Raw genomic sequence first — 25,028 nt, forward strand, 5'->3', positions numbered from 1 at the left:
ACAATATACAAATCACCAATAAGCTCAAGAAAAGTTGTTCAACATCATTAGTCATTTGGTAAATGCCAATCAAAACCACCATGAGATACTGCTCACACCCACTAGGATGACTATAACCCAAACAATGTAAACTACCAGCTGTTGAATAGGATGTAGAGAAACCAGACCCATCACACATTGCTGGTATGACTGTAAAATCGTACAGCTGCTTTGGAAAACACTTTGACAGTATTTTAAAAAGTTCAACATAGAGTTACCATATAGCCCAGCAATTACAGTCTTAGATATACACCCAAGAGCGCTGAAAACGTATGTTCACATAAAAACTTGCACGAGGGGCACCTGGGCAGTTCAGCTGGTTGAGCACCTGACTCTCGATTTTGGCTCAGGTCATGATCTCGGGGTTGTGGGATCGAGCCCTGAGTCGGGCTCCACACTCGGCGCAGAGTGTGCTTGAGATTCTCTCTCTCCCTCTCCCCATGTCTCTCCCCGCAACTCACACTCTCTAAATAAATAAATAAAATCTTATTAAAAAAAACCTTGCACAAGAATATTCATAGCACCATTATTTCATAGTAGTCTAAAAGTATAAACAACCAGGGCACCTGGCTGGCTCATTCGGTAGAGCATGCAACTCTTGATCTTGGGGTCATGGGTTCATGCCCCACGCTGGGTATGGAGATTAAAATACATAAAGGAATTAATGAATGAATAAATAAAAGGATAAACAACCTAAAAACCCATCAATTTATGAGTGGGTAAACAAAATTAGTACATCCATACAATGGAATACTATTCAGCCACAAAAAGGAATGAAGTATCAATACATGCTACAACATGGAAACCATTGAGCTTAAATGAAAGAAGCCACACACAAAAAGATAAATATGTGATTCTACTTTATGAGGTACCAGCAGTAGTGAAATTCTGAGATGAAAAGTAGAATGGTGGTTTCCAGGGGCTGAGGGGAGGAGAGAATGGAGAGTTACTGTTTAATGGGTATAGCTTCAATTTGGGAAGATGAAAAAATCTGAAGCATACTAAAAACTGTGGAGTTGAGTGCACAACAATGTGAACAAACTTAATGTCGCTGAACTATACTCTTAATGGTTAAAATGGTATTCCGGTATGTATATTTTACCACAATAAAAAAAAAAGGAATGAAGTACCAGTACATGCTACAACACAGATGAGCCTTGAAAGCATTATACTTAAGTGAGAGAAACCAGACACAAAGGGACACACATTGTAAGATTCCATTTATATGAATATGAGATGTCCAGAATAGGCTAATCTATAGAGAGAGGAAGCAGATTAGTCATTGCCAGGGGCTAGAGGGAAAGGAGGAATTAACTACTAAAAGCATAAAGTTTCTTTTGGGGGGTGACGGAAATGTTCTGGAATTAAATAGTGGTGAGAGCAAAGCACAACATGATGACTATGCTAAAACCACTGAATTATACATTTTAAAATTTTAAATTACATGTTTTAGGAATTTTCTTTCAAAAAAAGTTTGGACAGAAAGTCTTCCCCCAGAATGAGTAATCTAAGTGCAAGACAGAAACTATCCTTTTTATGACCGAGCTTCCCAAGTCACAAAGCATTTCTCCTGTCATATGCATCAGAAGTGAGTCCTAAGTTGTGAAGCCATAGCTGCCTGGGACTCCCCCCTCCAAAGGACCTCTTAATCATTTCTAGGGCTTGGTCGGTATGCTTGAATGTTTTTAAGCTCCCCAGGTGTTTCTGAGATGCATCCTATATATAGAACCACCCCCTCCGTGCCTGATAATTTTGTATTATTACTATGGGCAGCTGACTCCAGCTGGACGGTCAGTGCCCTGGGGGCAGGGCCCCCACCTCCAGCTCCCTCGCGACTGCCACTGTGACAGCATAATGTCTGCCTACACAAGGCAGGAGCTCAGGGGCTTTCATTGGACAGAAGGATTCAGAGCAACCGCCACCTAGAATGTCCTCTGCCAAGGAGTTCCAGGGGAGCTAAGGGGAGCACAGTTTGTGCCTGAGAGCTGGCCGCCCTGGCCACTCTCACCAGCGGGCAGGAAGGTCGCTGGGCCCACTTGGTGGGCAGCCCTTGCTGCCAACTGGGGCACCTCAGCTCAGCCTAGAACGGAGGTGTCAGGAAATAACACTCTCCTCAAGCTTCCTCTCCCAGTTCTCAAACGTAGAGACCCAGCCTAGGGCCTAGAATTCACTGAGACTTGGTGGCTGTCCAGCAGTCAGCATGGATCACCGAAGCCGACCTCGGGGCATAGGTCTGAGCCGAATCCCTGGGGCTCAGTCCCGAACCGCTCGGATCCCGCTCCCCTTCCATGTGGAACAGGAGGCCAGGGAAGGAGAAGAATGGGAACAACGAGAGCAACCTCGTCAGAGGACTCCTGTCTACACCCCCCCGGAAAGTGAAGAATTGTCAGACAATGTTATGGGTAAGAACAAGCTTACCCCCCGCCTCAGAAAAGAGAGGTAGCTTCATATTTTCCTTCTCTGCCCACAAGAAAGAGGTGTCAGGAAACAAAAACCAGAGCATAAAATGGGCAGAACTGGGGTGAGAGATGAGTCTGAAAGGGCAGGTTTCCTATTGCCTCAAAGGGCTGTCACAAGGACCAAGGATGTAATTTGTGAAAGCAACTGGAAGCGAAGACAGGCTGTTGGGAACATTGGGTGTCATTTAGAAAATCAAGTGCTTAGGATAGCAAACGCTCACAGAGTGCCAGGAGCCTTGGGAAACAAAGATGAATACACATCGATTTCAACCCCAGGGAGCTGTCTAGTAGAAGAAAGACAAACTGTTAGGATGGCTTCTGCAGAATTCAGAAAAATGACAAGAGCTCAGGGGAAGATTGAAAGGATGGGGGCGGGGCATAAGGGCTGCCAGTGGCCGCTGTCTTTCTGGTGTGTGTTGTATCTCTCCCCCCAGTTCTCACCTGCCATCCTAACAAATGGGTGAGTGAGGGGGTTAACTGCTGGGAGAAAGGGTTCTCAAGGAACTTACCAAGTGTTAATTTTTTTTAAATTATACACACCTTGAGACAGTCTTAAGTCACCAAACTGACTTTCCTGCTGGAAGAGTCCTTTCTCACTGGATGAGAATAAATGGTCTCCAGATACGGCTTTTCAGGTTAGACCTTTCTTCAAGTTTTCCCGGGACGTAAAAGGGATCCAACGGGAGGGGGAGTCATCGCTGTTGACCCGCTCACTGCAAGGAAAAGGAGAGTAAATGTTAAAGGTATAAAATGCAAGCCTTTCTAGGGCAGAACGGTTTGTTTCAGCTTTTGGCGGGGGGGGGGGGGGGGGGGGGGGGGCAGGCTGGCATGCAGAAGCGAGGCTTCCGGCAAGAGGTGGGCACCGAAGGGTGAGAGGATCTAAAACAGTGCTGAGTGCAAAAGACCAGTCACCAGCAAGGGCCGGAGGCCATCTCCAGCTAAGCTTTGTAGAAGAAATGGGCCTGCAAGGATGAGCAGCGTCTAAAACAATGCTGAGGGCGGACGAGACACGGTGGACGCCACAAATTGGTCTTCCTGGGGTTAGGAACCACCTGGCCGGGGTCTGGCCCCAGAGCACAGGCGCAAAGACCCGCGGGGTCGGGTTGGAGCTGGGGGCCTGAGGGAGTGAAAGAGGGGGTAGGGTGCCAGGGACCTTCAGCCCTATTGCCATCAAACTCTTCCAAGGTATACAATGGGCTGGACTGGGGTAAGGGTTGAGCTTGGAAAAAATAAGGTTTCCTATCTGCTTCAAAGGGTTGTCACAAGGAACAAAGATATATGTGAAAGCAACTGGAAGCTAAGACAGGCTGTTGGGAACATTAGGTGTCATTTAGAAAATCAAGTTCTTACGATAGCAAATGCTCACAGAATGTCAGGTGCCTTGGGAAACAAAGATGAATTACGCAACGATTTCAACCCCAGGGAGCTGACAGTCTAATGGAGGAAACAGGATGACTTTTGCGGGATTCAGAAAGAAGACAAGGGCCCACAGGAAGCTAGAAGGGATCCTGGGGAGCGTTAAGGGCTGCCGGACTCCTGTAATGTGATGCGGTAATTATCAGAAGATGGAACAACGCTGTGTTGGGAGAAAGTTTGGTTTTCTGGTAACTTATCAAGTTTTAAGTTAAAAAGAAAAACAAAAAACCTTTGAGACAGGCTTAAGTCACCAAACTGCCTGTTTGCTCTTGCCTGCTTGAGAAGAGTAAATGGCGAGACCTTTCTTCTCCAAGTTTTCCGGGGACTTAAAAGGGCTGTAGCTTGAGCAAGTAGTCCTGGCACTTTTCACAAACATCGCTTCAAGGAAAAACCGAGTAACTGTGAGAAGTACAAAATTTAAGCCATTCAAAGGCAGATAGGTTAGTCTCACTTTGGGGGTGGTGTGCGGTGGTGAGGCTTTGTCCAAGAGATAGGCGTGGAAGGATATCTAAAACTGCACAGAGGGTCGGCGCGCTCCAGGCCCCTCGCGCGAGGCCACTGGGCGGCTTCCGTCCACAAGAGTTCGGCTCAACTCCCCGGCCCTGGCCAGCCCAGGGCGCAGGCGCAAACTCCGGCTCGGGGCGCGCAGGCGGGGCTGGAGCCCACGTGGCGGGGGGAGAGGGAGTGGGTGGAGCAGCGAACAAGGTGGGGGCCGGGGCGGGGTGGGGGCGGAGCAGGTCTCGCGAGGCCGCGCCCCGGCTCACGCGGGCTCCGGGCGCGCGGCTGTAGCTCAGTGACGGCGGGAGAAGTCGCGCTCGCGCCAAGGGACGTGTGTTTGCGCTCGCGTGGTCATGGAGGCGCCGCTGCAGCCGCCAGCCGCAACGACTCCAGCCTGTGGCCGGAGCCGAAGGCTGCTGCTGCTGCCGCTGCTGCTCTTCTTGCTGCCAGCCGGAGCTCTGCGAGGCTGGGAGGCAGAAGAGAGGCCCCGAACCCGCGAAGAGGAATGCCACTTCTACGCGGGTGGACAAGTGTACCCAGGGGAGGCGTCCCGGGTTTCGGTCGCCGACCACTCCCTGCACCTCAGCAAAGCCAAGAGTAGGTGGTGCCCCGCCAAGAGGGGGGTGGGGGGTAGCAGAGGGAGGCGGGAGGTGGAGAGGGCCGGAGACACGTGCACCCTGGTAGTACCTGGGGGCCTGGCTTGGGCGGCACCCTCTGGGCGGCCTTAGGTCCCTGGGCGGGCCTGCCTGGGGGGCGGGGTAGGGGGATGGAGAGGGGTTCCAGCTGTGAAGAAAGGGATGGGTTCCACGAATCAGATTTTGGAAAAAGTAGTGGTTACCCCAAAGCCGCAGATGAGGGAAAGAGGGTGGCCCCGGCCCCGAGTTTGTAGGCATCAGGATGTTGTGCAAACTGAAGCACTTCCTCAAACATTAAAAAGTACCTGCAGCACATCGCGTCTATTTTCAAGTACTATTTCAGGGAAGAATACATTGAAAAGTTGAATAATGGTTCACAGAAAGTTGAATTAAACAGAAAAGTGGCTAACCAAAATGTTCAGGGGGGCAAACCTTTCGTTTTCCTTTCTTTTTTTTTTTTTTTTTTGTTACTGCATCTTATAAAGACTATTAAAAGCCACCTTCCCCAAAACCTGTATAGTTAGTGGGTATTCTTTGTGTTTCTCAAAAAATGAAGAACTTCTTACAGGCTGTACTTGGGAGGCTCCTTGTAAGAAAATGGAGGGGGGGGGGAGTGGTTGGAAGTAATGCATTTGGGTTGATGATAAACCTTGTGGCAAATTTGTGTCCTGCCAATTTGGCTTTCTGTTATTTGCATTTCTGTCCAGTGTACACAGCTAATGGCCACTTTCAGGAAGGACACGTCAGACTAGATACTGAGAAACTGGCCTGCTGCATCTGGATGTTAAGATTGGCCAAAAAGAAGTGGCCAGGGGCTAAAGGATAAAGATTATCTCTTGCTTGCTTTTAAATAATCAGCTTTTCCTACGATTATTTGGCATTCTGTGGATACATATTCGGTTCAGTTATAGCATGTTCCCTGCCTGTATTCAGTAACAAAAGTAATGCTTCACAATTACGAATCCTCAGTGTTAAACGGGATGTTGTTATAACTTAGGATGGAGTGGGAGCCATAAATGAGAAAAACTGTTTTGCCTCCTTACACATTTGCAGTTCTTTCCTACTGAAAGTAACTGGAAGTTACTTTTAGATTTTTGTTTTTAAAGAGCCAGTCTTGCACTTTTAAAATCATAGTATTTCCAAGTCCCGTTGCTTTTACTTGGCTTGGGAAGATATTTTGAAATATGGCAGCCTGTTAAGTATTTACTGGCATCACATAAATTTCCCATAAGAAACAAATCCCATCCAAGTCTGCTCATGGAAGCAAAAAAATAGTAATATTAGATTTGCCTTTACCCGCAAACCTTTTCAGAGTTTAGATATCTGCTACATTTCTGAGTCACATGTAGGCTTATCTAGAATTAAAGATAGGACTTTTATTCATAAAATGGAATATTATAGAACCATTAAATTTTTAATAAATTTTAGTAACATGAAAAACTGTTAATGATTTACTCTTCCCCCCTTTTTCAATTTTAATTCCAGTGTAGTTAACATAAAGTGTTATATTAGTTTCAGGTGTACAATACAGTGATTTAACAGTTCCATATATTACTCAGTTCTCATTACTGTTCCCTTTTTAAAAATGGGTGCAACATGATCCAAATTTATGTGTTTAAAAAAAAATGGAAAGACATCAAAATGTTAACAGTAGTTAAATTGATGGGGGGGCAGATATGGGAAGAAGGGATTTAAACATTCTTCTTTACTGCTCTGCATTTGCCAGAATCTTTGTTAATGCTGCTATTTATATTTGGGACAGTTGTTATTTTGTAACAGTTGCAGGGGGTTGCTTTGGGAATTCCATTTATAGATCTTAATAAAGTAATTGCAGTCTTTTTGCCTTAAAAATTGATGAGTTTTTTTTTCTTTGAACAACACTTACAGTATTTGCAGATGACATGATACTATATATAGAAAACCCTAAAGACTCCATTAAAAAAACTATTAGAACACTGCAGTTCTTAAGTCAAAAACTCCAAATTTCCAAAATCACAATTTTCAGAAAAAAAATTATTTTTCGGATTTGGTTTTCCCTACATGCTAAAATCATTAAGGAGTGTCATTTTAACAGATCATTACAATTATAACCTCACACTTGAGTAGCATTTTCAGTAATGTATATAAAGCATATACAGTTAAGTTCCCTTCTGTCCAATTCTCCCTCATGGCCTTTACCTAACTAGATCAGGATATTTATATGAGGTAGCCTGCTGGCTCAAGGTAAATAATCATGTGTTATATATTAGCTTCACAGAGAAATTCATCTTAAGTTTGTCTTCATTTTCAGAGTGATCAAAAATGCTGGCTATTGTAAGCCTTACTTTCTAGGAACCTTAGTCAAACTTGGAATCAAGTATTGATTTCAATGTATGTGATGATTCTGAAAGTTTACGTGCCATGTGAATGTGTTAACAGAAGATCAAGGTACATTATTAGGAAAGCGTGTTGGCTAGAATTACAGCATGCCCTTATAAGAGAGCAGCATGAACTATTCAATTACCATCAGGTCACTTGAAACCTGTTCGGAGCCCTCTGGGAAAATAATCCCATGGTCTGGGATTTTAAACTTCTCACCTGACATTTGCAGATTTCCTACTCCTTGAGTGTGGCAGCAGGTCTTCTGTGTGAATGTGAGAAGCGGGACAAACATTTAAAAAATGAGTACATCTAGAAGACTGCCATTAGAAAAAGGAAAATCTAATTATTTGAACTGTAGGAAGTTGATTAACTTGGGGGGGCTATAATGAAGTATCCAGTAATTAGTGCAGGGATGGAATGTAGGGGGTCTGTGAGCATGCATAGAAAAACAAAGTCTTTATTTTCACTAACCTACAACTGAAATTTAGAATTTCGTTCCATTATGAACATCAGCAACAAATCACACTAGCTTCAGCAGTACTTGCTTGTACCTGTTGCCAAGAGAATCACAAATATTTTTATGCCACATAATTGCAGGTATCCTGCAACAAAATTTAAACTCATCACTGTCTTGGACAGTTATTAGACCACTTCTAGATCTTGCAGTTTAAAGATTTTATTTATTTATTTATTTATTTATTTAAGCGGGGGGAGGGGATCGCACGCGCTCAAGTCCTTGCCCACAGAGCCAAGGGAGGGTCAGAGGGAGAGGGACAAGCTGACTCTGTGCTGAGGGCGCTGCATGAGTGGAGTGGGGGTGGGGGGGCGATCATGACCTGAGCCAAAATCAATAGTCAACAGTCGGCTGCTCAACTCAGCAACCCAGGTGCCCCATAGATCTTGCGGTCTTAAAGTGTTAATAAAAGGGTATATGTATTACTATATCACCAGTTTGTTTTCTATTATTTTGATAATTACATTTCAATATACTTGGCTTCCTTTGTAAATCCATATATTTTGTTTTATGCATTCAATAACACTATCCATAGAAAAAGTCCATAAGCTTCACCAGACTGCTAGAGATCCAAAGGTTTAGAATCCTTAATTTTTAGTGATTTCCTAAAGATGTCTTTCTGTCATCCCACCAATTTTCTCAGTGTTGTAAAACATCATGTATTTCTCTTTCTTAGTTTCCAAGCCAGCACCTTATTGGGAAGGAACAGCTGTGATAAATGGAGAATTCAAGGAGCTCAAGTTGACCGATTATCGTGGGAAATACTTGGTTTTTTTCTTCTACCCACTTGATTTGTAAGTAATACATGTACAGGTCCTAAAACAGTCAGTCATTATCAATCATTATTCAAGAACATCAAGTACAAATTATTTTATTTAGCTCTTGGTTCTTAAAAGGCAAGCGGAGATGAACTTTTTCAAGAAGGTAACATCTACCATGTTCAGAACCAAAACCCATTGACCCCAATACTTTATCCTTAAATCTACATGATTGTGTTATAATCATCAAAGAAAGGAAAGCTACAATTATATTAAGCTATACCTACTAAGGCAAGAAAATGGATATTTGCAAAAGCATTTAATAGCAAGACTTACACCACAAATCTGTTTAATGTATCTCTCTTAACTAGAAAATTAACCCTTTACAATGATGATGCCACTTAACTATGGTTTTATCATTTTTATTCTCTGCTGCATCTATTGCTTTCCTGTGGTTTGAACATTTTCCTGAAAATACTGCATATGCTTAAGAAATAATGCCTATTAATATAAATTATGCTTATTAGGGGGAATTTTCTCTTTAACTCTGATGGTGAGCACTTTAGATAAAAAGTTGACTCAAATAAATACTCCTGCAGCTTCATTCTTATCGAGGATATAGTTTTATCTGGAGTGTTTTTCAAATTCCATGAAAGTGAAAAGGTAACAAAAAGAGACTTAACCTGACTTTTATCTTTTTTCTGTTTGAATATGTTTTTTGGTTATAAAAAAGAGAACTTCTATTTTGCCACTGTATATTAAGGTCTTTTTTCCATTAGGACTAACCTAGAACTGTGTAAATAAAACCTTAAACTTGCAGGGAGGATATACTTAAGCTCATCTCTATAGATTGTCTCTAGGCCAGAGGTCAGCAAATTTTTCTGTACAGGGCCACATAGTAAATATTTTTTGCCTTGTAATCTCTATTGCAACTACTCAACTTTGCCATCATAGCACAAAAACAGCCATAGACTATACACAAATGAATGAATATTGTTTTCTATTGAAAGTTTATTTACAAAAAATAAGGTAGGCTGGATTTGGCCTGTGGACTGAAGTTTGCTGACCCCTATTCTAATCCAAATAGGAAAAATTCTCAGAAAAATTAGTTCACTGAGACTAAACCAAGTCATAAATGTGGATAATACATAATCTTTTAAATTAGTACGAACTTCCTTCTTTCTAATCAACTTGTACTGTGGCCTGACTAGCTAAAATGTATGATATAACTTATTTTCTAATAAAAACCAGAAGTACAAATTTTAATATATAAAAATGATAGGCCTTCTAAATTCATGTTATAAAACCAAAAAGTTAACACATCTGTTAAATAAATAGGACGCTAAACGTGAGTTTTGAAATTAGTCTAATATAGCAGACAAGTATCCTGTTTATCCCAGTGTTACTTAAAACTCCTTAATGAATAAGACATATCTAAAGCATGATGTCACCAGTGGCCTCCTAGGGCAAGAAGCTAAGATCGCTTCTTTCTGTTTCCATGTGATGCCAGATTAGGCCTGGTTAGAAAGGAAGAATTCTGAGACATTTGCCACAGTCTGCAAGTATGAAAGTCAAAAAAATAACCCTTTAGTTTTTTGCCAGAACTTTTTCTCTGTCTTCACTAAGAAGTTGGATAAATGTATTTCTAGGTAGCATTTGTTGGAATAATAGGAAGGCAGGCAGGGGCTGACCATTCCTACCTTTGGGAAAATATTAAAAATACATATCATAGCCCAGGTTTCCAGAGATATAATCTAGATTAGAACTGTCTGCCTGCATGTGGCAGTCCTACATTTGAACAGCCGAAACCTCTGAAAAGCCTGTTTTGGGCTGCAGTAGGAATTTGTCCCCTCACTCTGTGTTCTTCTGACTTTCTTGACCATGACCTGAACACAGTACAAAATCCATTTTTCATTGCCACCCAATACATTTACATATACATACAGGGTAACATTCAGTCTATAAGCACCAGTACAGCCGTGCTGATTAAAATCCTGAAACACTTCCATACCAAATGGTAAATAGCCACTTTCCCAACCTCCTCCCCAAGTTGCCCCTCCCATCTGGTCCCTTTCAGAAACCTCCAGAGCTAAAGCCAACTTTCAGTTAAGGTTGTTCAATATTTTTAGTATCACTCCTGAACACACACACACACACACAGATGTATGTGTATGTACATATGTTTCATGACTTACCCTTCCTGTATATAAAGTATTCTCGTATTTTCTATTCCACTTGTTTAAAATGTTAGTTAGAACTCCATAAACTGGCTTAAGGAGTCCCTACCATGGTTCAGAAAATACTACCCTAAAGTAATATTCTCTAAACATGCCTTTCTGACAAGAGGACTGGGAGACAAGGTAGAAGAGAACCTTATCAAGAAAGGGAGGGGGATGGAAGAGCATTCTCTCATCTCTGAAATAAAGATCAGTGCATCTAGCTCATAGGAGTGGTATAGGAATATTTAAAAAAAGTGGAATGATGGAAAATTTGTATAGATCCTTTGAAAGCTGTAAAGCACTATATAAATATAAAGCATTGTTAAATAAAAGCTAATGAAATAGGACGAGGTGCTGCCGTAACGGAGAAGAGAACATTGGTTGACCACGGATCCATTAAGTTATAAAAATAACATTTATTGAGATGTAATTGGGAACTCTGTAATATACATTTTTTAATTAAATGATATTTGATCAAATAATCTTCTAGACAGCTTCATTGTGACAATGTTCATATATAAAATTGTTCTTAATATGCATTTTTATATACTAAAGGTGTTTGTAAAAACTAAGTCATTTGAAACTTTAAGTATATGCATATTTTGAGAATACTGAAATTTTTTTTTAACTTTCAGCACTTTCGTGTGTCCAACTGAAATCATTGCCTTTGGTGATAGGATTGAAGAATTCAGATCTATAAACACTGAAGTGGTAGCATGCTCTGTTGATTCACAGTTTACCCACTTGGCCTGGTCAGTATCTTACACTTAGTTTTGTAGGGGGGGAAAATGGATTTACTTTTCAGTTATAGGCAGACAGCTCTCATTGTGATAGGAATATAGGGGTGTTTTTTTTTTTAATTTTATTTTAATTATGCTTTACACCCATGGGGCTTGAACTCATGACCCTGAGATTAAGACTTACATGCTCTACCAACTGAGCCAGCCTGGCACCCTGGAATATAGTTATCAAACAGTTTGGGAATAGATATATCTGAGAGCTACCAGTTCAATGAAGTTATGGTAAAAATGCTTAAGGATTTTGTAGGACATTTCCAAATTGGGAAAAAAGCTCAGTGCAAAAGACATAATATCCATAGCAAACACAACTGAGTTGTATGATTATTTTATTATGATAAATTGGGTAGCCTTAATCTGGAGGGAAAAAATTCTTTAAAATTCCATTTCTCTGTTACATAGTTGTCTAGTATTAAGTCAAACTCAAAATACCTTTTGTGGGGTTTTTTTTGGTTTTTTTTTTTTTAAGATTTTATTTATTTATTTGAGAGAGAGAGAATGAGAGACAGAGAGCATGAGAGGGAGGAGGGTCAGAGGGAGAAGCAGACTCCCTGCCGAGCAGGGAGCCTGATGCGGGACTCGATCCTGGGACTCCAGGATCATGACCTGAGCCGAAGGCAGTCGCTTAACCAACTGAGCCACCCAGGCGCCCTCAAAATACCTTTTGTAATTATTTTTCAAGAGGCTTTGATTTTCTTAATTTTTAAATGTTTTTTTAACTCATTAAACGTGAAAAGATGTTTCACCTGATTAATTGCCAAGAACTGCAAATTAAAATGACAAGGGATGCCATTTTTTCCCCTGTCTGATTGGCTAAGATTTCAAATATTGAAAAATTTCATCCAGTGATGACAAAAGTGTGAAGAAATGGTCCTCTCACACATACAGTTGGTTGAGCATTTCTGGAGAGCAGTTAGGCAGTATGTCTCAGAATCTGAAATGTATGTGTTGATGTAAATTTTTCATGTCCAAAATTCTGTGCGCAAGATTCTATGCACAATAAAGATGGTTCAGAATTATCTTAGTTTTAGAAGTTAATATTCATTTCATTAAAGTAAATTCAAAACAACTTTTTATCCATTTACAATTATATAGAGACATATATATATAACTAAAATTTTACTGGTGAGGAGCTACAATTTATATTCTCTTAAGTAATTAATTCTTTCAAGTATTTTTAAATGCAGTTATATACTTATTTGATTTGCTTTGTGTCTCAATTTTCAGATAAAACTTCCAAGAACTTAAGTAATTCTTGCAAATCTAATAGACAAATATGGCATGCCTAAAGTTCTTTAAAAAATGTTTCACGGGATCGAGTCCCGCATCGGGCTCCCTGCTCAGCAAGGAGCCTGCTTCTCCCTCTGACCCTCCCCCCTCTCATGCTCTCTCTATCTCAGTCTCTCTCTCAAATAAATAAATAAAATCTTAAAAAAAAAATTGTTTCATTACTATTTATAAACTGAATAAAATTTCACATTATATATTTTAAATTGGAATCACAAAGTGAAAACGATGGGTTTAATTTGTGTCGTCACTTCTATAGTAATCCTAAATCTTTGTAGGATTACAACATAAATCCACTAAGGAAAAAGTTATATCCTCCCAAATAATTTGGGATTGGCTTCTCAAGGAATTTGCGGGGGATGCATTCTGAACTGGATAGGTTTCATATCAACCAGAGATTTCTACTTGGATGTCAGAACTGGGGCTGCAGACATCTGGAGCAGTATTTCCCTGTTTGCTAGCTGCTTGGTCAGTACCCTCCCACTGGGACACCCAGATTCCCTGGTTTCAAGTAAAAGAATGCTTAAATCTGACTGATGTGTCTGAGATTATAACTAACTTCCTTCCCTGTTTCAAATGGACTTTGCATTCCTTTGTCTCAGAATATTAAAATATCCAGTTGTATTCTGTCTCTCAAGGCTTTGTCTTGTGATCACAATTCTAAGGTTATGGTTATGACAGTGCATATCCTTTGATCCATCAGTTCCTCTTCTAGGAATTAATCAAATAAGTGTGCAAAGTTGAGAATACATAGATGTTTCCAGCAGTGTTGATAAAAGCAAAAGAAAAATGGAAATAGTTTAAATGTCTAGCAATAGAGATTGGTAAAATACAGTATGTCAATACTTTAAAAATGTGATATGTATCTCCATATTTATTGTTTAAAGGAAATGAATATATTAGGTCCGGAGTAAAGGCAAAAAATAGAATGTGTATTAGCCTGTTTTTGTTAGAGAGAGAATGTGTGTGTTGTGTGTTCATTCATATGTGTGTAATGGAGACAAACAGTGCTGTTTGGATACATTTACTTCGCTCTGAGTGGTAAATGTTTTGTTTGTTACAGGATTAATACCCCTCGCAGACAAGGAGGACTTGGGCCAATAAGGATTCCACTTCTTTCAGATCTGACCCATCAAATCTCGAAGGACTATGGCGTATATCTGGAGGACTCAGGCCATACCCTTAGGTACCTTTCAGTGGTTTTATATTTTGACAAATCCAAATATATTTGTAATCCTCCCTGAAATGGAGTTAGAAGATACAAGGTTTGATCAAGAAGAATTATTTTCTCTATTTGCAAAAATGTTGTAGATACTGTTTAAAATAATTGGTAAGTGCCCTACTTAAATTATGTATCATAGTCTGTTAAAGCTTGAGGATTATTTAGAGGTCTTTGACCAACCCTGTCATTTTACAGATAAACAGATTCATAGAATTCCATGAATTTAGCCAAAGTTATATAATCAGTTAATGGTAGAGCCCACACTTGAACCCAGGTACCCAGACTCCTTGCCTATTTCTTTCTCCTCTTTTCTAAAATCACTCCAGTAATGGTTTTTCTAAATGCAAGTATCCTAGTATTTAGCAAACTTGTGCCTTAGGGAGTGGGACAAATTAAGGAAGTGCTACTAGAAATCTTTGGTAAAAGGACAACTTTAGCTTAAAAGAGTTGTAATTTTATTATAATTATATTGTTAATTTGCTTTACTGTGCTAGTAGTTTTTTTAAATGTTTTATGTGAAGGTGCCAGTATTTTATAATCCTATGTTTTTTAATAACAGCTTTATTGAGATATAATTCACATACAACTCACCCATTTAAAGCATACAACTCAGTGGTTTCTAGTATAGCCAGAGAATTGTGCAACCATCACCACAATCAATTTTAGAACATTTTCATTACTCTAAAAAGAAACCCCATACCCATTAGCAGTTACTCTCCCTTTCCCCCAATCCCCCTCCCCTGGCCCTGGACAACCACTTACCTACTTTATGTCTCTCTGGTTGCCTATTCTGGACATTTCATGTAAATGGAATCCTACAATATATACTTTTTTATGACGAGCCTCTTTCACTTAGCATATGTTTTCAAGGTTCATTCGTATTGTATCATGTGTCACTACCAATAGTTTCTTTTTTTGTACTTGCCAAGTCTTTAATGTTTTCTCCTTTCATAGAGTTTATGACTAAGTTAATTCCCAAAAAGTAAATATGCCACTATAAAGACTGAAGCTATTAAGCTATTTTAAAATTTGGGATTATTTGAACATTAACCAAGTAAAACCAAGTAACCCCAAGATCATGACCTGAGCTGAAATTAAGAGTTAGTTGCTTAACCGACTGAGCCACCCAGGCACCCAAGGCATATTTGTTTTTGTGTGCTGTGTGTTGGTATGATGTATGTTACCAAAGTAAGTTCAAAATTTCACATCAGACTCACTTACTTCAGAACAAACTTCATCACCAATGACAACCGTTTTCTACTGTAGAAGTAGCTACATGAAAGAACACCCATATGAATGATCGTTAAAAGTTTTACCCGAGTTTGGCCAAGTTGACCTAGTCAAAGGAGAGTGAGCTCTAGTTGGTTCAGACATCATGGTGCTCATTAAAAATATATATTGTGGGGCGCCTGGGTGGCTCAGTCGTTAAGCGTCTGCCTTCGGCTCAGGTCATGATCCCAGGGTCCTGGGATCGAGCCCCACGTCGGGCTCCCTGCTCCGCAGAGAGCCTGCTTCTCCCTCTCCCACTCCCTCTGCTTGTGTTCCCCCTCTCACGGTGTCTCTCTCGGTCAAAATAAATAAATAAAATCTTTAAAAATATATATATAGAGAGAGAGAGTAAGATAAGCAGGAACATTTTAGTAATGTTTAATATGATTATAAAACAAAATTTCAGGGGCGCCTGGGTGGCTCAGTTGGTTAAGCGACTGCCTTCGGCTCAGGTCATGATCCTGGAGTCCCAGGATCAAGTCCCGCATCAGGCTCCCTGCTCGGCAGGGAGTCTGCTTCTCCCTCTCCCGCTCCCCCCGTCTTGTGCTCTCTCTCTCTCATTCTCTCTCTCAAATAAATAAATAAAATCTTTAAAAAAAATTTCACATAATAAAGTAATTCCATGTATTTCTATTAAAAATAAATCTCATTATTATGTATAATACTTGTATGCAAGCAGTTAGCCCTAGTATGAGATCTTTTTCTAAACCAAATATTGGGTTGAAATCCATATTGACTGAAATAAAGACAGTAAAGTCCTTTTGAAATTTTTTTTTCCTCTGGTCTGCTTTAACTCTTGCAATGCCACTCCATCTCAACAGCAGGTCTTATAGGTGAAACTACTCCATTATTCCCTAGGCCAAAAAAGTGAATCACACATACACAGATTTAGAGGGAAAGGTAACTTCGCTTGTATTGGGACTTTGTCTTTTCCACCTCTGAAAAAGGAAATACAAAGGTGTTCTAAACAGCCAGTGATAAGAAAGATGGATCACTCTTTCACCCAGAGGAAGACTTTGCTATGTAGATTCATTGTTTCATTAACAGTGCAATAAAATCCCAAACCTAGTACTCGTGAAGATTTAAATGGAAGTACAACAGTACATTGCATAGAAAAAAACAAATTTTTAAAGCTATCATTTGACAATGATAATCCCAAATCATACAGCAGTTAAGCTTGCGTATGGGGACAGGGGTGTATTTGCACGTGTGTGTATGTGTGTGTGTGTGTGTGTGTGTACACCAGTCAAGCAGGTAGGTAGTGTGTTGTTGGTTGTGTAGAACATCCTTCCATGTGGACAGCACAGGGATCAGATTAACTAATGTTTGTCTTAATTGAGTTGAAATGACCTCACCTGTACCACTCTTGTGTTTTACAGGGGTCTCTTCATTATTGATGACAAAGGAGTCCTAAGGCAGATTACTCTGAATGACCTTCCTGTCGGTAGGTCAGTGGATGAGACACTGCGTTTGGTTCAAGCATTCCAGTACACTGACAAACATGGAGAAGGTACCCTTACAAGCATCTTAGCCTTTTGATTTTTTCATTTGAGAGATGATAGCATGATTAATTTCGTTTCTTAGTCAAAAAGTAATTTGGATGGTTCCAAAGTCCTCTGATTATTTTCAAATTATTACCTGATCTTCTTAGCAGATCCAGTTGTTACTTAAAGTGCTTTTAACAAAATATCACTAATATATCCTACTTACAGAATAAGATGCAAAAATATTCATTATTTGCACAGTCCACAGAGAAAAGTTTCTGCTACTGTAATTTTTCAAATTATGTTTCTGTAAACTTAAAACGTGCCAGTCAGGCAATATTTAGTCATGCAGGTTTTATTTGCATGTGTACATTATTTGACTTAGCTTTTTTCCTCACAGCTGTTCGGTATCACACTAGTAATCTATCAGTTCATCCTTTTACTCCCAAGTTTTTGCAGTAGCTAAATGGACAAGGTCAGATTTTGCTAAAACAGAACATACGTTATATATTCCTTTCAAAAGTGTAACTCAGTGCCTGAGTAAGGGTGCATTCTAAATAAAGGGGAAATGCCACTTTCCTAGTAATTTTAAACTCTTATTTGACAAACAGCAAACTGTGGCATCAGTACACAGTACTGCAGAAAACAGAAGATAAGCTAATACTGGAAAACAGAAGATAAGCTAATACTGGAAAACAGAAGATAAGCTAATATTGGAAGTTTATGTAAATTCAGAGAAGTTTTTGCCATGCCCCGACCTGTCAATTCACCAGATTCCCAAACCTTCCAACTTTATTAGGGGAACACTCAACTTGGTTTCTTATACTGTAATTGTAACTAGACATAATTGTCAAAAATGGACATAGATTAGCTGCCTGCTCATAAACTCCGTGACTGGAATTCTTGGTGCAAGCGGGCAAGGAAACAGTAGTCAGGTGTTTGGTGGCCTAGAAATGTTCTCATTGTTATAGGCTCTTTTCAGTTTCATTTTGGAAAAAGAAAAACCAAGAGTTGCTGAAGACAACTGAAATCTGTTTTTAAACTGTCGTTTTGCCCATTTTTGTTCTTTTCAGTCTGTCCTGCTGGTTGGAAACCTGGTAGTGAAACAGTAAGTCAAACTGATTTTTTTAAATGCCAACCTTAGAATAATCTTTCTTTGTAATAGAACTATCTCGATTTTGTAAATGAAGTAAACATTACTAGACAGAAATCATAAGAGTACAGGCATTCTTTGGACCGTAGAGAGAGTAGCTGAAACTGGAGAAAGCAGAATATGAGACTTAATGCTGTGAATTTTAAAGCCAAGTATCCAGAGAAATATACCATCAAAAAAAAAAAAAAAATCCAAAGGGAACAGTAGAGATCTGATAGAATAAAGTCAGAGGTCTTAGGGATCATGTATGGCATTTCTTCCTATATTGTAGGCCAAGAAAATAGTCACAAGCAAGACCTTTCTGTATATAGTAAACTTTTAAGAAAATCTGGCTTAATTAACATTGAAGCTAATGATTCTGTCCTTATCAGTTGAAGGAAGATTGAAACAGGTATATCTTTTCATTTAGGGAGGCTGTATAATTTATAGGCAATTCCTGAAGTAGTCTCTGGCCAAAATACAATTTGGAAACTCGCTTGAACCTTTTTTATTTTATTTATTTTTTTTTAAATATTTTATTTATTTTTATTTGACACAGAGAGAGAGATAGTGAGAGAGAGAGAACAAGCAGGGGGAGCGGCAGGCAGAGGCAGAGGGAGAAGCAGGCTGCCTGCTGAGCAAGGAGCCCGATGCGGGGCTCGATTCCAGGACCCTGGGATCATGACCTGAGCCAAAGGCAGCCGCTTAACCGACTGAGCCACCCAGGCGTCCCTTGAACCTTTTTTAAATAACATGTTTATCTTCTAAAAATCAACACTTCTATACAAACTGTAGTTAGGAAATTGACAAATACGGGTGCCTGGGTGGCTCAGTTGGTTAAGCAACTGCCTTCGGCTCAGGTCATGATCCTGGAGTCCCGGGATCGAGTCCCACATCAGGCTCCCTGCTCAGCAGGGAGTCTGCTTCTCCCTCTGACCCTCCTCCCTCTCATGCTGTCTCTCATTCTCTCTCTCACAAATAAATAAAAAAAATTTTTTTTTAAATTATAAAAAAAAAGAAATTGACAAATACTAGAGCATCAGAGGAAGAAATCATTATCTTAGGATAAAAGAAAAATACAGATTCCTAAGACTTTCGTCTTTAGCAAATCAACAAAAAGTACCATTAATCATAGACAATGAGAGGTAGAAAGTCACTCTGTAACCTAACTCAGATTGGGGATTGGGTAAAGTAACATTTCACTGATTTTGAACCAGTTTTTGATGAGTTTGCAAAACAGCTTTGCCTTTGTGGGTCAAAGTTAAGGTTACAGTACAAATTTATTTACCTTTACATACATCTGATGGATCTCCAAGATAAACATGAAGGTAGGCATTAAAGGTACTTTGAGCACTAGGTACTTTAAATCATACATGAGGCATTAGGTTAGCTTATAATTATTGACTGTGAGGCTTCCAGATAGAAATAGGAATCAGAAGCTGCAGAGGCATCGCCTGAGAAGCCTTAGAAGGCATTTCTGGGGCGCCTGGATGGTTCAGTTGGTTAAGCGACTGCCTTCGGCTCAGGTCATGATCCTGGAGTCCCTGGATCGAGTCCCGCATCGGGCTCCCTGCTTGGTGGGGAGTCTGCTTCTCCCTCTGACCCTCCCCCTCTCATGCTCTCTCTCTCTCTCAAATAAATAAATAAAATCTTTAAAAAAAAAAAAAGGCATTTCTGGATGGGTCTTCAAGGTAGGGGCCATGTTCTGCAGGAGCTGTAGCAAAACCAACAGTGAGTGATGAATAACCTCACCATCTATCACATGCTTGTATTGATAGATCAGCAAGAGCTTGCAAGAGGTACAAATTAACTACAAAGGGTATTAGAGGATGAGTGTTTTACATTTCAGAAAACATGTTGACTATCCATTTGACTAACTTTTGGAGGGGCCACAAACCCCTTTGAGAATCTGACAAAAACCATGAATTCTCCCACCAAAAACATTCACATATGTAATCACATACTGTGGCTTTACTGAGGTATAAATAGATAAACAGAATTGTAGATATTTAAACTATACAATGTGACAATTTGACATATGTATACATTGTGAAATGATCACAATCTGATTAACAAATCCATCACCTCATATGGTTACATTCTTTTGTGTGTGTTGAGAACACTTAAGATCTACTCTTTTAGCAAATTTCAAGTACACAAAACAGTACTGTTAACTATAGTCACTATGCTGTACTCATCCTCAGAACTCACTCATCTTAAAAGTAAAGGCTTGCACCCTTTGACTGGCATCTCCCCATTTCCCCCACCCCCAGTCCCTGACAACCACAGTTCTTCTCTGTTTCTATGGGCCTTCTTTCAACAGACATTTCTTGACCACCTGCTATATGGCAACTATTCAAACTATTACAATAGGCAGATGGTACTTATTAGTGAATACCACAGGCCAAGGTCCCTACCCTCGGGGTTACATTCTAATTCTAATTTTAGATTGTGGCAAATGCTTTTAGAAACAGGTTGATGAGAGTTGGTGGGATAGTGCCTGGGGTGAGGGATTAAGTGGTCAGGAAAGACTTCTAAGATGACATTTCAGTTGAAATGTGAGTGAAGAGAGGGGGCAAGTCAAGCATAGAGCAGTGCAGAAAGAAAAGCAAGGGCAAGGCCCTGAGGCCAGGAACCAGCTTAGCATGTTCAAGAAACGTCAAGAGGGCCTGTGTGGCAGGAATAGAGTGAGCTGTGAGGAAGGGACTAGGGACACCAGTGTCATGTGGCATGGAGAATGGGAATACAGCGAAGTAGCGGAAATGTGAAGTCTCTGGTGACTGTTGTGAGGGCAGCAGCTAGTTTGGAAGAGTTTGAAAATAGATCTGCCTCACTTCTCTCCTGTATATTGCACAGGCCTCCTGATTTGTTGCCCTGACCTCAGCTTGTCTCCTGTCTAGCGCATGTCACTCTCTCTCCAAACCAGGACCTTTTAGCAGCCCTCCAGTACCCACACAACAAAATCCAGATACCTGGCACAGCTTTCAAGCCTTTGCACTGTTTGTGTCTACCACCCTCTCCCAGGTCATCTTCCCTACAACGCACGCATGCACACACACTGTGTTCCCACCAAGTCCCATGACTCACTTTTCCCCAAAATAAGCCCTGCTTTTTCACACCTTTGTGCCTTTGCTTGGGTCTTTAGCCTGGAATATCTTCCCCCTTCCCTAAATTCTACTCATCTTTCAAGACTAACTTAAATGCCACCTCCACTTTGAGGCCTTCCTTGATGCCATCTCAGCCTCCATTCAGGCACAGCCTGCGTCATACGTGATCATCTTGTGCATTGCGTCGAAAACTTGTGTACGCACACATCTTCCCCACATGCTTGGACAAGTCTCAAAGACAGGGACTTGAGTGTAGTTATCCTCGTACCCCTCACTGCCCAGCACACTGTTGGCACACAATACCATATTATTCCATAAGTATTTGCAAATTGAATTTCAGTGCAGAGAGATTATAAATTGGCAAAGACATAATACTTCTTGAAGTGATACCTGAAAAATTATGTAATATTTATTATAGGCTGATGAAAAATTCGAAGAAAATGCATATAGAATTATTGTAAACTGATTACAATGGGTTACTTTTTATATATAGGGGCAGATGTACTTTACCTATAACTATCAAATAATATAGTTAATATGAGGTCAAATCATATAGGAAATGTCAAAAAAATATAATAGGGTTCGAAGGCTGTGATCCTGTTAAGGAGGGAGCATTTTTTTTCTTTCAGAATGTTTGTTCATTCACTAAATAGTTCATACTACCTCATATATTTGAGTATTTTTTTACTTTGCAGTTTGAGATTAAAAGGTTGCATTCTGGACCTCCAAAAAATCCATTTAATGGATAAAGAAGATGTAGTATATATACAGTGGACTACTACTCAGCCATAAAACGAATTAAATCTTACCATCTGTGGCAACATGGATAGACCCAGAGGGTATCATGCTAAGTGAGATAACTCGGAGAAAGACAAATACCATATGATTATATATATATCTCCTTAAAAAAAAGACAAAACAGAAACAGAGTCATAGATACAGAGAACTGATGGTTGCCAAAGAGGATGGGGGTAAGGGGATAGACAAAATACATGAAGGGATTTAAGAAGTACAGTCTTCCAGTTATAAAATGAACTAAGTCATGGGGGTGAAAAGTACAGCACAGGGAATATAGTCAATAATATTGTAACAACTCTATATGGTGACAGATGCTGACTGGACTTATTGTGGTGACATTTCATAATGTATATAAATACTGAATCACTATCATATACACATGAAACTAACACAATATTGTATGTGAATTATTTTTAAATAAATAAATAAAAATTTAAAAATCCATTTGAACACACTGCCGCCTTTCAGGTTATTGTGGCATACCAACATTTCATCAGCAGATAACTTTAAAAATACATTAACATCTGTAGCCATGCTCTCTTAATGTGTTTGACTTAATTAGATCAAACCTGAAGATGTCATGAAAGCCTGGTGGCCAAGAGAAGAGCTGTAAGTAAATTTTGGGATGCTTGAATACAGATGTTAATTTATTAACAAATTTGCCTTTTGGGATAAGTGAGATTAGTAGGTAGGACAAATCCAGTTTTCCTATATATAATTTGGGACACAAAAATCATCTTTATCTTCTTCAGTCAAGAGATGAGCAACTGATATCAGACTACTACCGATGTACCTTGGCTTTTAAAATAAATAATTTGCAAACATCAATTTGAAGAGATATGTGCACCCCTATGTTCAGTGCAGCATTATTGTAGCCAAGATATGAAAACAACCCAAGTGTCCATCAAGAAATGAATGGATAAAGAAAATGTGGTGTATATGCACGATGCAGTATTACTCGGCTTAAAAATGAATGGTCTCTTTCCATTTGCAACAACATGGATGGTCCTAGTGGGTACTACGCTAAGTGAAATAAGTCAGAGAGGGACAAATACTATATGATTTTACTTATATGTGGACTCTAAAAAACAAAACAAATGAACTAACAAAACCAAACAGTATTAAATATAAAAAACAAACTGGTGGTTGCCAGAGGGGAGGTGGGTTGGGAAAGGGCAAAACAGATGAAGGGGATGAAGAGATACAAACTTCCAGTTATCCAATTACAGAGATGAAAAGTATGACATAAGGAATATAGTCAATATTGTAATAACTTTGTATGATGACAGATGAGAATTAGACCTGTTATGGGAATCATTTCATAATGTATAAAAATATCAAATCACTATGATGTATACCTAAAACTAATAAAATATTGTATGTCAATTATACTTTAATAAAAATTAACATTTTTTAAAAATGAATAATTTGTTTTTTTAACAGATAATTCCAGATCCAGCTGGAAAACTGAAGTATTTCGATAAACTCAACTAAAAAATACTTCCTCAGGTTTCAGTGCTTGAAAGTTCTCAATAAAGTTCACCATTTTAGTACCATATTGTGTTACAGTGGTAATTTTTTGAAGAATATAGAACTCCCTAAGGTATTTAGTGTTCAAGTTAAATACTGATGCCAAAAGATAAGCAGTTACTCTCTATCTTTCCAAAGTAAGAAATGTCAGATTGAATCAAACCAGTAACAAGAGTAACTAATATTTGTATAATACATGTCATGTGCCAAGCATTGTGTTAGGTAGATTAGGTGCAGTATTTCATTTAACCCTCAAAGCAAGTCTTTGAGTTCTTTATTTTTTTTTTTAAAGATTTATCTATTTATTAGAGAGCACACGTGGAGTGGGGGGGTGGATAGTCTCGAGCAGACTCCATGCTGAGCGTGGAGCCTGATGCGGGCTCCATCCCATGACCCCAAGATCACAACCTGAGCTGAAACCAAGAGTCAGATGTTTTACTGACTGAGCCACCCAGGCTCCCCAGGCTGTATCTTCTTGATTAATAATTTCCATTCCATTCCATTAATAGTTTTCTAGCCTTTGGTTCAATTTAGGTATGTTTACAAGGAAGACAGTTACGTTCAGGTCTGGTCCAAAAAGCCAGTCATTAATGTTTCATTCAGTATTTATTCAGCGACTTTTGATCATCTACTCTAAATACCTGGCATTTATCAAGTAACCAAAGATATGTTTCTGCCTTCAAGGAGCTTAGTTTTTGATTACTGAGGCAGGTGCTGATAGTGTAGTAATGGGGGGGGGTACCTAAAAAATACATCCTAAGTCACCCCTTTCATATTAACTGGATAATGTAAATAGCCTATGAATAAAATGGCATTAAATGCACTCCTTCTCAATGCCTTTTATAAACTGTCCCTTTAAACAGTTTACTTCTGAAAGTCCATAGATCCAAAATTATATCCTAAAGATGATCTCATGTGGCCATTTACAGAAGACAGGAAAAGCAGTGTTCAGAAAGGAGAGTCCTGTGTCCTACTGGAGAGGGTGGGCCCTGGGCCTGACTGGGGTCAGCTGCAGAAGACCTATTCCCAGAACACGCTGACCTACCATAATCTAGAGCAGGACTTCTCAACTGGGGACAATTTGCCCCCAGGGGACATGGTAATGTGTACAGATATTTTTGGTTGTCATAACTGTGGGAGTGCTACTGGTGTCTACATTGCACAGGACAGCCCGCACAACAAAGACTTCCCTGGCCCAAGAAGTCCGTCGTGGTAAGGTTCAGAGACCCTTCTCTAGAGACCGCTCCCAAGGACTTAACAGAAAGAAGGCCAGGGTGGCTTAGCAGCTGCTCGCACCGCAGAACAGACTGTGCCCCCACAGCAGCAGCTTCTCCAAAGTAATACATCAAGAGGTAACTTCAAGCTTCTACGAAGTACACCAGGCAATGTCTTTCAGGGCACTGGTACATAGATGACATCTATAATTCCCTGCGTCTCCCTCTTCTGCTGAACACTTCCCAGCTAAGCCTTACCGGTGTTCGGAACTTTACAATGATAGTGGCA

General features: G+C 39.8%; 1 protein-coding gene across 2 annotated transcripts; it reads left to right on the top strand.

Annotated features, from left to right (window-relative positions):
• Positions 1-4,672: 4,672 nt before the first annotated feature.
• PRDX4 (peroxiredoxin 4) lies at positions 4,673-23,551 on the top strand. 2 transcript variants are annotated; one of them, XM_045875970.3, is made up of 8 exons: positions 4,673-5,009; positions 8,599-8,716; positions 11,535-11,651; positions 14,047-14,169; positions 16,854-16,984; positions 18,032-18,066; positions 22,558-22,604; positions 23,439-23,551. In XM_045875970.3, the coding sequence occupies exons 1-8, from the start codon at positions 4,766-4,768 to the stop codon at positions 23,440-23,442; spliced, it is 819 nt and encodes a 272-aa protein (XP_045731926.1). In that variant the 5' UTR covers positions 4,673-4,765; the 3' UTR covers positions 23,443-23,551. The 2 variants fall into 2 exon arrangements, with proteins under 2 accessions (XP_045731926.1, XP_045731924.1); XM_045875968.3 differs by lacking the exon at positions 22,558-22,604 and having other exon boundaries at positions 4,674-5,009.
• Positions 23,552-25,028: the final 1,477 nt, after the last annotated feature.

This window comes from Mirounga angustirostris, unplaced genomic scaffold (genome assembly GCF_029215605.1).
Source record: "Mirounga angustirostris isolate CCGP_5_RB_7025 unplaced genomic scaffold, mMirAng1.0.hap1 SCAF_11, whole genome shotgun sequence".
NCBI classification, from domain to species: Eukaryota; Metazoa; Chordata; class Mammalia; order Carnivora; family Phocidae; genus Mirounga; species Mirounga angustirostris.